A 13,319-nucleotide genomic window follows, 5' to 3' on the forward strand; every position below is an offset into this window, starting at 1 on the left:
AGAGTTCGCCATCTGAAGGAAACCACTTTGGGGTATTTTTCTTCAAGTTTCTGTGTAGATCATACTAGAAAAATATGCCTCAACATACCTCATTACAAGTATACACTATTATAAACCCAAACAAAGGCTGGATATGTTTTTAAAAATGATCTCCTTACATTGGTTGCAGTTATATACATACTATATAACTACAAGTTGTGTGCTGTCCAAGCGCTGATTGCGAACAAGGCATTTTCTCCATTATGACAGTTTTCACATATTTGGCAGAGCAACAAAAGGACTTAAAACAAAGACTGTGAAGGGATATGACATGTTAATAACTGCAGCTAAGGTCTGAGTCAAAGCAGCCAAGCTCTTTACTTTCGCCAGGCTATTGGTGCCCCATCTAGAGTTAAAATGAATTTATGATACTGCGTTTGTATTTGTTTGTGTAGGTATTTGGCTATGCAGACTGTAGGATAATGGGTCTGCAACAAATACAGACGTGCAACCCTAAAAAATAGGGTGTAGCTGGATGCTGAGGATGTTATGCATCGGCAGAACACTGATTGGTTGAAAGGTTGGTTTGGAGAAGAAAGCGTCAGTGAAAAACAACAATTGTTACAGATCAAGAAAAAAGCACAAACTGACGCTGGTGAGATTAGATGATTTCATTTGACTGCAAGAAAGTTCTCCAGGGCAGAGTCTAAAGGAAAGCACTGACAGCAGCACAAACACAGACAGGAGTACTCAGCATTGCTGGGTACTGCATATATTTTGACTGCAAAGTAGGTTTTGAAGTCTTGTCATAGAACCAAAGCACAGTCATGCCACTCCCTTTAGGGTTAGGATTAGCATAGATTTTGAGTTCAGGATTAGCTAAAATATGCTTTTCTCAAGCTATTGAGGCAGTGCAGTATACGGCACTTCCAAGTTACCATAAAATTGAAGATTGATCATATGTAGAATAAACGGTGGATGTAGCTTCCGGGTACAAATAGAGAACGTCATGTCCAGTTTCCAGACACAAAGGTTGTAAAACCCCTCGACTCGAGATTTCATAACGGGACTTCACTAACCACTGGGTGATATGTCCATCTTTTACAGTGTCTATGCACTAGATGCATTCAGACGTAATGCACAAAGAGGCTGCATGAAAATAATCATCTATATAACATGTAAATGCTTCTGTGGAAAAGTTATGCAAACCTGACTGCTTTATGAACCAGGTTTATGAGGAAGATAAAGAGGAGACAAAAAGGAAATTTAAAACTACTGGCAGCTGCTTACAGCATACATTTGCACAGTTGGTGCTTCAGTTCCTATCTGACGACACCTTTACAGAGACAGATATCTTTTTTACAGCAGGGTATTTACACAAATACTGCTACACGATAAAACTACAAATATTTATTATGTAAATCTCTAAAAGTCAGTTTGAAATAATATATTTGTGTTAAATGAATAAAAAAAATGCCTTCCTTTTACAATAAACTACAGGGAGTGCAGAATTATTAGGCAAATGAGTATTTTGTCCACATCATCCTCTTCATGCATGTTGTCTTACTCCAAGCTGTATAGGCTCGAAAGCCTACTACCAATTAAGCATATTAGGTGATGTGCATCTCTGTAATGAGAAGGGGTGTGGTCTAATGACATCAACACCGTATATCAGGTGTGCATAATTATTAGGCAACGTCCTTTCCTTTGGCAAAATGGGTCAAAAGAAGGACTTGACAGGCTCAGAAAAGTCAAAAATAGTGAGATATCTTGCAGAGGGATGCAGCAGTCTCAAAATTGCAAAGCTTCTGAAGCGTGATCATCGAACAATCAAGCGTTTCATTCAAAATAGTCAACAGGGTCGCAAGAAGCGTGTGGAAAAACCAAGGCGCAAAATAACTGCCCATGAACTGAGAAAAGTCAAGCGTGCAGCTGCCAAGATGCCACTTGCCACCAGTTTGGCCATATTTCAGAGCTGCAACATCACTGGAGTGCCCAAAAGCACAAGGTGTGCAATACTCAGAGACATGGCCAAGGTAAGAAAGGCTGAAAGACGACCACCACTGAACAAGACACACAAGCTGAAACGTCAAGACTGGGCCAAGAAATATCTCAAGACTGATTTCTCTAAGGTTTTATGGACTGATGAAATGAGAGTGAGTCTTGATGGGCCAGATGGATGGGCCCGTGGCTGGATTGGTAAAGGGCAGAGAGCTCCAGTCCGACTCAGACGCCAGCAAGGTGGAGGTGGAGTACTGGTTTGGGCTGGTATCATCAAAGATGAGCTTGTGGGGCCTTTTCGGGTTGAGGATGGAGTCAAGCTCAACTCCCAGTCCTACTGCCAGTTTCTGGAAGACACCTTCTTCAAGCAGTGGTACAGGAAGAAGTCTGCATCCTTCAAGAAAAACATGATTTTCATGCAGGACAATGCTCCATCACACGCGTCCAAGTACTCCACAGCGTGGCTGGCAAGAAAGGGTATAAAAGAAGAAAAACTAATGACATGGCCTCCTTGTTCACCTGATCTGAACCCCATTGAGAACCTGTGGTCCATCATCAAATGTGAGATTTACAAGGAGGGAAAACAGTACACCTCTCTGAACAGTGTCTGGGAGGCTGTGGTTGCTGCTGCACGCAATGTTGATGGTGAACAGATCAAAACACTGACAGAATCCATGGATGGCAGGCTTTTGAGTGTCCTTGCAAAGAAAGGTGGCTATATTGGTCGCTGATTTGTTTTTGTTTTGTTTTTGAATGTCAGAAATGTATATTTGTGTATGTGGAGATGTTATATTGGTTTCACTGGTAAAAATAAATAATTGAAATGGGTATGTATTTGTTTTTTGTTAAGTTGCCTAATAATTATGCACAGTAATAGTCACCTGCACACACAGATATCCCCCTAAAATAGCTAAAACTAAAAACAAACTAAAAACTACTTCCAAAAACATTCAGCTTTGATATTAATGAGTTTTTTGGGTTCATTGAGAACATGGTTGTTGTTCAATAATAAAATTATTCCTCAAAAATACAACTTGCCTAATAATTCTGCACTCCCTGTATTAGGCCAGGGGCTTCCTTATTTGTCTATTAATGTCTGAATCTTCACACAGTCTCTTACATTTGCAGTGAACTGTAAATGTGTGTATGTTCTTTTGGAGGTCTTTGCTTGCCTTTGTCCTCTCTCTTCATAATTAAAAAAAGACTAAAAAAATGCATTCTGGGCTGGCATTTTCTTTTTGAGCCGTGTACAGTGTCTACTGTACTGTCTGTAGAACCAGAGGGCAAATAATGACACAAAGCCTGATGTTCAGCATAAAGACAGTGAGAGATCTCAGACTTTAAGATAACTCTTTATTGTCATTGCACAGTCATACATAGTACAGTATGTCTGTGAAGGTTCTCAGTCATCCAGGTCATCGTAGTCAAAGGAGCTTGCAAAGAAAAGCGTCTGGACTTCTTTAACTTAAAGAAGTCCAGACGCTTTTCTTTGCAAGCTCCTTTGACATAGTACAGTAGTACAATGAAATTGGAAAAACTGTCCTACGTCGGCACTACATATAACACAACACGACACGATATGACACATCACAACGCAACAAACAACACAACACATTATAGTTTTTAACTTAGTATAAAAAAGAAGAATAAGTGTATGTGTTATGCACACTGTTATTATTGCACATTAATTATTATTGCACCTTGTTATAAATATAAATATTATTGTTATTGTTTTAAACATTGTTACCTCCCCCCTAAAAAAGTCCAGGGAGGTATCCAGTCAGGTCAGCTATTTACATTGATCAGGGCTATTGCCCTGTTGTAAAAGCTGTCCTTGAGTCTATTTGTTCGGGACCTCAGCAGCCTGAACCTCCTGCCAGACGGCAGCAGCTTAAACACCAGGTGTCCTGGGTGTGTGCAGTCCCGTAGGATGCTGCGTGCCCTCTTGAGACAGCGAGTGCTGTACAGGTCCTTCAGGGAGGGAAGAGGATGTCCAATGATTTTTTGGGCCATGTTGATGACCCTCTGGAGTGCCTTTCTGTGTGCTGTGGTGCAGCTGGAGAACCACACACCGATGCAATATGTCAGCACACTAGTCATAGTCAGACATAAAAGCTTGAAGGCCAGTTCCTCATGGAGAGATGCTGTCTAACCAAAAAAATTGTCTTATTCTGCTCACGCTATTCAGTGACATTGTGACACATCCCACACATTTCCCTTGAGAACAAAAATACTCGATTTCTCCCCACACCAGTCACGCCAAGCCATCATGTCTCCAGCGTTAATTGAGGTCTTGGTCAGCATGCCCTTTGATGGGCACCCAAACAGTCCAAGGCTTTGTTTACCTTTTTTAAAAAAAAAAAATCCTTCACTCACAATCTCAGCTCAGCTGACGCGCAGTGACCGAGAACAAGGCGTTTTTGTCCGTCACGGGCCCGTCTGACATTAGCCAGAGCAACAAAGGAACTTAAAGCACTGAGTGTGGAGCTGGCTCATGACCATGGAAGTGACAAAACATATGGAGATATGGCCTGTTAGGAATTGCAGCTAAGAGCTGAATCTGTCATACATAGGGAAACATGTGCAGACCCATTCAGATGTTTAAAATAATCACAGATGGGACACAAAGAGGCCTACGTGAAATTTACACTCAATTTGCATTGAATTACCCAGAGAACATCCTGCTGTGGACTCAGATGAAGAACTCCCTCTAGTGTTCATCTCAAATAAACCCCTAAAATGCACTATTCACACAGTCCAGACCACACCTGACACAGGTCATGATGAGAGTAGAAATGGAGGTAAAGACACCTGCAGGCTAGGCACTTGGTTATTCATCTTGAAAGGCCTATGGTCACTTATCTGGGTATTTTTTTTAAGAATTACATAAATTAACTTTGATTTAATTCTGTCTATAGAATCAAAAGTCAAATCTGATTAGAATAAATCAGATTAGACTTGACACATGAATGAACTTAACATAGTGGAGCTGACACAAGAGGATAAGACAGGGAACACTGAGGGAACAAATTAGACTCCAAAATAAGATTAAATTATAACAAGCCATCCATCTATCAGTCTGACAGCTGGGATAGAGCCTATCCCAGCTGTCAGAGGCCAACACCCACGACAGGTCACCAGTCTATCGCAGGGCTAACACAGAAGGACAACCAACAGGAAAAGCAAACAACCCAAAAGGTTCAAAAATCAAAATCAGAATTAGGATCACGACAAATCTGTGCTGCTTTATTATTTAGTATGCAATGAAATAAAGCCACTATTCCATTCTTGTCATCAGTTTCACTTTCCCACACCATAATACTCAGTCTCGTCATCGACATCCAATTCAATTCAATTCAATTTTATTTATATAGCGCCAAATCGCAACAACAGTCGACTCAAGGCGCTTTATATTGTAAGGTAGACCCTACAATAATACATACAGAGAAAAACCCAACAATCATATGGCCCCCTATGAGCAAGCACTTCGGCGACAGTGGGAAGGAAAAACTCCCTTTTAACAGGAAGAAACCTCCAGCAGAACCAGGCTCAGAGAGGAGTGGCCATCTGGTGTGACCGGTTGGGGTGAGAGAAGGAAGACAGGATGAAAGACATGCTGTGGAAATGCTCTGGTCCAATAAGATTCTTTCCCACCTTCTAGAAGCCAATCAGCTTCAGTTTTATGTATATTAAATGTATGTTGTTGTTATTCTGCTTTTCAGACTCCCATTCCTGCTCCACCTCCAGGTCTTCAGGTCTCTGCCTGCTTTACCACCTCTACAGCCAGCTTCTAGACGCCAGGGATTCAGTCCGATTCCTATTTTGAAAAGGACAGTAGTGCATTATTTCTTGATATATCACAACAACACTGATATCAATTTATTTTTTAATGTCCATATCATCTGCAACTATTTTTTTCTCATTCTTCAAATTGTGTAAGAAGCTCTGATCAGATCCTTTTTACTGGCAATTCAAAGGAAGCTGGAAAAAGCTCCCTCTTACTGAAATAAGCTGCTTTTAAATATGATCTCCCTGCCATCACTTTTCTTTTTCAAGCATGCTTTATCATTTTACTTCCTTTATTTCTTATTCATTAATTCATTTAATAGATTTGTAAAATTTATTGCTATGTCAAAGGCTGATTTTTTTCCCTTTATCTTGTTTTGAGATGTTTTGCATTGTTCTTTAAAAAACGACGATATGCTTAAAGAGGTTTATCCTGAAATATACAGTAGTGTGCAAAACCCTCGAGCCAACCTTCATTTCTTTATATTTTGCTTCTAAGGACAGAGACTTTCTTTTATTTGTTTATTTTTAAAGAGGTCTACTTCTCTGGGATTGCTGAAAGTCTTTACAGGTTATTCTTTGGACATTGGCTCCATTTTCCACTCATTTTCAGTACACTTCTTGCACTTGACCAGTTTCAGACTCTATGAATAATTTAAGCATAAAAATGACACCAAGTAGTATGTTTTTAAACAATTTGAGGAAATTGGACAAGTGATGCTCCAAAGAAGTGTCCGACCTAAAAAGCTATATACAGTACATGATCATTATCTGAAAGTCGTGTCTGTAAGATTTTTTTTTTTTAAATCTAGAAAAGACATGAGAGATGCATCTGGCCCTTCAGTGAATCCATCTGCTCACTGAAGACTCATCAGAAATGGTTTCAGCAAAAGAATTGAACTGAAACTTTGTGGCACTAGGTCCTATGGAGTGATGAACCCAGATTTCAGCAATTTGGTTCAAAGATATCAGGAAAGAGGCTGGAGCCTATCCCTACAACCTGGACAGGTCACCAGTCTGTCGCAGGGCAAACACATAGACACAGACAACCATTTGCATGTCTTTGGACTGTGGGAGGAAGCCAGAGTACCCAGAGAGAACCCACGCAAACATGGGGAGAACATGCAAACTCCACACAGAAACACCTCGGCCTGATGGTGGAATTGAACTCAGGGCCTTCTTGCTGTGAGGCAACAGTGCTAACAGTGCCCTGTGCACCGTTCTATATGTAAAACGTGGAGGCAAATATGTAAAATATAGCCTTGTCATTCTTTTAGACCTCATGAAGTCTAGAAGTTGGCACATTTACTGGACATGCAAAAAAAAAATGTCCCGAGGGTAGATGAGAAAGTGGGGAGAAAGTAAAGATGGGTGACAGAAAATTGTCTGAGGAGAACTTCAGCCCTGGATCTAAAGCCTTCAGAACATGGCTTACCTGCTGAAACAGGTGAGCTCATATTGGTGCCCAACATTGCAGTTAAGAAGCAAAGGCAAACATAGCAAAAAACATAAAGTATAGAAGCTTAAAGTCATCTAAAATATGCATTTGGTTTTAAAAGCCAAACGTGTGTTTTGGATATGAAGACAGTTAGACACTGTTATAGTCAAACTCTGCAGTGCTTTTTTACTTTTATAACAAAATGTATTTGTCTTCACTTCAACTAGATAAAAACCCATTTGTCCTACATAGGTGTTATGAACTGTCAGATACACTGAAGGCATTTCAAAAACACTTTGAGTGGGTCTGATGGCAGATGGCAACTAATCTCAGAGCTGTGAAAGAAAATCCCATGGCAGCTTGTCTAACATGCTAGTCTCCCAACAGTTTCCCTGAAAGACCAGAGATTTGTCCACAATTACCATAAAAGTGTAAATGTAACCGGGTCATAAATTACATTTTGTTATAATTACACAAAATGTGTTCTAAACCCTACACTGTTCCTGGTATAACTGACTTTTAGGACCTCCAAGCCTGTAGTTATCTTCATTATCAGTTAGAACCCCTCCTCATCCTGTTCTTCTTCTATGGTGCAACCCTATAAATTTGGGGTACCTGTTTGGCCTCTCCCTTTTTGTACAATTCCCCTGTGAAAGAGGTAGGCATAATTTTTTTTCCAACATTAATTATACATTAATCTACCCTGATGTTTCTGAGTGTGTTTTTAGTTCATTTTGTCATAATTATGCCTGTCTTTACTGCATGCTGTGAATATGCGGTATGTGTGTGCCGCTTATGTGTATAGGCACTGTTAATGCTAGCATGAACAGATAAGTCTTGCTAGTTTGGAAGTTGTGGCTTGAGCTAACTTTCATCCCAACTATTTATATTTGGCTATAGAAGCATGCAAGTTATTTACTAGGAGGTCTTTCTTTTTACCTTTCATTGTCAGACACAACGTAGAAACACACCGTTTACATAAACAACCAGCTGCAGGTCTCATAGCTCACCCACCTTAAGGCTTTACTGATGGTACATGGGCATAACCATCATAGACTGGTGCTATAGATTCCAGTAGAATCAGAAGCAAGCTTGGGGCTACAGATGGCAGTAATTTAAAAGACGGATGTAAGCAGGGGAACTGCTTTATGACAAAACTGTTTGAAATGCAAGAAGAGGCTTTCACTTTGGGAGGTTTTTACATTGGTGTGTTTTTAGATAATACTGATAATATAGAAATTGATGCCTTGCTTGCCCTGACAGAAAGTATGACTAGCAGTTGAAAGCTAACAGTTCCCTAACAACGAGCTAAAACTGTGAATAAACTAGACAAAAATATTTTTTAAAAATGCTAGCTTGGCTTAATGGATAAAAAGTTGAACAATTTAGCTATAAATAGTGCTAAAATATTAAAATGTATTAGGTTTAAATGGCTAGCAGCTGATATTTTTGGCTAACAGTGAAGAGAAGCTAATTAAGTATTTAGCTAAACACAAGGGACAAACAGCTAAAATATATACCTATATATAAATTAAAATATATATATTTTAGGTGTATGTGTGACTTCTATAGGTGTGTATGACAGAAATTGCTGACAGTATAGATTAATGTTTGACATAAATAGCAAGATAAACATTTGATCAAAAATACCAGCAAACCTTTTGTGCGTCACGGACCGGTTTATGTCCGACAATATTTTCACGGGCAGGCCTTTAAGGTGTCACGGATAAATAGAACAAAATAAAACCAGTACCGGTACAAAAAAAAAAAGAAACACATTCATAACACATGGGAAAAGACCCAGGGAAACCGAGTTAACGATAAAAACAATAAAAAATAACAATAAAAACCCTGAAAAACATAAATTTCACACCCGAGCCTCAACTCTTGCGGCCCGGTACCAAACGACTCACGGACTGGTGTACTCACTTTTATGAAGTACTGTAAATAACTAACGGTATGGATAAACAGGCATTAAACATACAAAGAGTAGGTAACTATATCTAAATAGTAAGCTGAACATAATGACTAAATGCAAAGTCGAATAGAAATGTGTTATAAAAATATCTTAACATGATGTATTAATGACGAAGGGGCTCGTGAGTCTATCAGACAGGCTGTGTTGTAAGAGTGCAACACGTGAAGGAAGGTTGGTATTTTGATCTGAAGTAGCCAGAAATTAAAGATACCATGAGACATTTTCAAAGCAGTCACATTTATTCATCTTTTTATACACATTTGCTAAGCAGCCTGTTGTGCTAGCAGTTGGCTTTGATAGGATTTACTATGGGATTTCAAGAACGCTTACTAAAAAATAAATACAAGACAAAGTGTTCCACAGCTCAAAAATATACAAAGGTCTGAAATTAATGTAAACTTTAAAAACATGTTTTTTTTATTTTACATAAGAAGCAATTCAACAACCTTTGTAACAATTCTAAAACGTTATTTAATTTACAAGTTTGTACAAAAAACCCCACTAAAACCTACAAGTACTGTATACAGATGTTGGTCTGTATCTAGATGAAATGCATCTAGTACCGTAAGTTTAGTTCTTTATTATTGGTTTGTGTTTTCAAGAACATTTCAGTCAAGTAAACGAGAGGAGAACAACAGTTCAATGCCACTACGTGTTTTTAGCCTTTGGTAGAAGCATTTCTGTACTCCACTCCTAAAGCATCCTCGGGGTGTGAATATTATTAAGGGAAACAGCTGCATGTACACATCTATAAATATCTCCAGGTACAGCAAGAGACAAAAAACTTCACAAACATCATTTTGTCAGTGCAGGAAAAAAACAAAAAAGGTGGAATGAAGGTTCACAGACTTAACTCATTGTGTACCCTGTTATATAGTGTTATTAATATGAAAATTAAAAGGGTATTGACAGCATACCTACAGGGAAGAACAAGGCTTCTGCCAGTTTTGCATAATGTTTGAGTACCATCACTCCAATAAGCTCCATGTACTTATAAAATTATGGTGAATACATGGGACTAAAATATACCAGGATTACAACCAAAGCCTTACATTTATATTTTTGGCGTTTAATTACATTTTTAAGGAAATTTTATAATTAAGTTTCCAATTTGTCTCTGCAACCAGTGTCTTGTATAAGATCTAAAACACATCTCTTATGAACAAAATAAGTATGTGAATAAAAAATAAAAAATCCAGCACTTCATTGCATATTTTTGATCAAAGGTTTTTTGTGTATGTTATAAAAATAAATATATTTAGATTGGTTTGAGACAGAAAATATAATAGTTATATTTTTTTGAATATTGAGGGGCAGAAAATGCCAAATCCAGACATTTCTCTTTTCAAGAGACTTAATAACCCGGCTCCATATTTAACCATACAATCAAAAATCTCACAAAAACACTCAACTTGCTGTGACCTCAGCTGCTTCACCACATATTTTCTCCTGTTGGATAAAATAAGGCATATTTGATCCTCTGAGTACTTTCCACTTGCCTCTTTCGACAATGCATAAACACATCATGTCAGCAAACCAGAAATGACCATTGGTAAGTTTTTCTTTATGACTTCAGCATTCTCTTCCAGCTCTCCGAGTTCCCTGCCTCGAACTTTTTGATCACTTTTTCATGTCCCATGTTAACACCTGCTCCTTTCTTGTCTCACGAGATTGTCAAGTTAGTGCTCGGCTTTGACACTTCCTGTCTCACCAATAATTACGTCTTCCATTTCTTGCTATATGTACAGTATGTTAAAATATTCTAATAATAAGCTTTGATATAATTTAGTATATGACAAACTGAGTAAAATATACATAGTATCAATTCTGTTTACAGGAAATATGAATAGGGACTGAATGTTGACATTTGTCAATTCTGATGTTCATTTTGAGGGTATTAAAATCATTCGATGTAACTGGTTAGAGGAAATGTCCGTCTAATTGTATTCACAGAATACATACGGTTAATTAAAACAGATCAACTTCTCTTGCTTATTTCTAAAAACATTACGTTGTTGGGTTGGGTCTACAAGACTTTGGGAAATGTGCCTTAAACTAACAGAACAGCTATTAAACTCATTTCCAGCTCCATACTTTTATTTGCAGACTCTAGAGTAGCTTAGAGTGATTCACAGTTCATAATAATGCTTATTTATTTTATATGGGATGGTACCGCCTCTGACCATACTGGGGATCTCCATTAATTCTGACAGAGTTTTAGGTCAAAAAAGATTACTTTTAGGTGCACTGACCTCATTATTATACCTTGAACTCTGGCCATGTGTTGCTATGAGCATCACATATATATGGAAGCCCGTTTCCGCCACAAAAAAAAAAGTATTCATAACTCCAAATTTCGAGTTATCTTTCTCAAAAAGTAATTTAACATTTTGACTTACTTTTCTTCAAAATTTTGAGTTAGTAACTCGAAATTTCGAGTTGCGCTGCCAATCAGTAATGTACGTGAATTATGTCATTTCCTTGTTACCCGGAAGCTGAAGCCCTCAGCTACAAATGCTACTGCTAAGCTACCGGTATTACAGCCAGTCATGAATGCACAAATTGCTGAGTATTTTCAGCATGGCTTCACAAATGATGAAATCCTTGGGTTATTAGCTGAATCACATGGCGTTACTATCACCAAATGTACTCCCGAAAGCGCCAATTTGTTGCGATCTGGTTTTGAGTCCGCATTCCTCTGCGCCATATCCTTCCGGTTAACAAGAAAATGACGTCATTCACGTAGATTACTGATTGGCAAAGCTAACTCTAAATTTGGAGTTACTTTTCTCAAAATTTTGAGAAAAGTAAGTCGAAATTCCATACATATATGATAGAAAATAAAGAAAAGAAAAATAGGTCCCCGTTTAAATTTAGAACTGAGAAGATTTTCCGGTTTGTAAATCATATTTTTCCATATAATGCAGACGCAAAACAAGAGCCAACTGTTCATTTCATAAAGATGTTTTCTTAGAAATACAGTCTGTATAAAACACCATCAATTACTAAATTTATGATTTTCTTTAAAAAATGTTCACGTTCGTCTAATTTTCTCTCCTTCTCTCCTCATTCTGGTCCATCTTTTTTTGTTTGTCTGTTTGCTGTAAACGAATAAAATTACTTAATTATTGCTTCTTCTTTTTTTATGTGGAGCCCTGCGATGAGTGGTCGTCATGAGGGCTCCCATCCGAGTTCTCTGTCTCACCCTCAGAGATGGCCTGCATGGGCGTTGAGTACAGCCTGCTGCGCATGCTGTAGCGGCTGCTGTTGGCAGGTGGTGGGATCCTGGAGCGTCCCTGCCTTGAGGCCGCAGATGTATGGAAGGATTTCGGTGAAAAGCCCTCTGCGTTGGTTTTCAAGTAGGGGCTGGAAAGGTGGTCTTGTCCTGATTGGGGCTGCTGCTGAGGGAAGGTGTTGTCGTCGGGGTGTCTGGGTGACTCCATTAGAGTGTCTCCAAGTGATTTAGGGGTGATGGGACTCTTGAGGATCTCTGTAGCTGACATGCGGTAACTAGTGTCGGAGCGGCTTCCTTTTTTAAGCAGCAGTAGTTTGAACTCCTCGTTGGAGGTGCTGGACTTTTTTGCATTCCTGTAGATTGGACCGGGGACTCTGTGCAGGCCAGGTGGGGTCACAGCGGAGGAAGGTGATGCCACAGAGATAGGGGAGCTTGCAGTGCTGTTAGGTGGCGTGTTCCCCGAAGCGCCACCAAGGCGATTCCTCACACCCAACTCGGCGGAGTCTTTTCTCCCCAACACTTTCCTTTTAGACCTGAAGAAGACCACATTGATTAAAGAATTTCTGTACATTTTGAGTATACACAAACAAAATCCTATCTATCTAAGATACTAACCTGTGTATCATAGCGAATAAATCCTCAGTGGTGCGAGATTTAGTGGGGGACAGAAACACGGTGTCATCCTCTGGCCTTGACTCATCATGCACTGACGACACAGTGCTGTCACTGAGAGTGGAGTCTGTTAACAGGAACATTTCACACATATGAATATACTGCATCCTCTATATTCCACACTAACCAACCATTTGGAAGTTTTTCATAATTTGTTTTGTTCAAAAAGCTCATTCAATTATTAGATATATCAAGTTTCAGCAGCTTTTGTATAAGTAAAATTACAGAAG

The 13,319-nt window shown here is 38.9% G+C and overlaps 1 protein-coding gene across 6 annotated transcripts in view; it reads right to left on the reverse strand.

The window, feature by feature from the left end:
• Positions 1–9,402: 9,402 nt before the first annotated feature.
• Positions 9,403–13,319, reverse strand: part of nhsa (Nance-Horan syndrome a (congenital cataracts and dental anomalies)) — a 70,211-nt gene continuing 66,294 nt past the window's right edge. For all 6 annotated transcript variants that reach the window (XM_084920614.1, XM_084920615.1, XM_084920619.1 and 3 more), the window contains 2 exons: positions 13,033–13,156; positions 9,403–12,950 (listed from right to left, as the gene is read on the reverse strand). In XM_084920614.1, coding sequence (XP_084776740.1) covers positions 12,326–12,950; positions 13,033–13,156 — 749 coding nt within the window. In that variant the 3' untranslated portion in view covers positions 9,403–12,325. The remainder of the gene's footprint in view (positions 12,951–13,032; positions 13,157–13,319) is intronic.

Source organism: Perissodus microlepis, chromosome 23 (genome assembly GCF_051167445.1).
Source record: "Perissodus microlepis isolate ML-2025 ecotype Zambia chromosome 23, ASM5116744v1, whole genome shotgun sequence".
Classification (NCBI taxonomy): Eukaryota; Metazoa; Chordata; class Actinopteri; order Cichliformes; family Cichlidae; genus Perissodus; species Perissodus microlepis.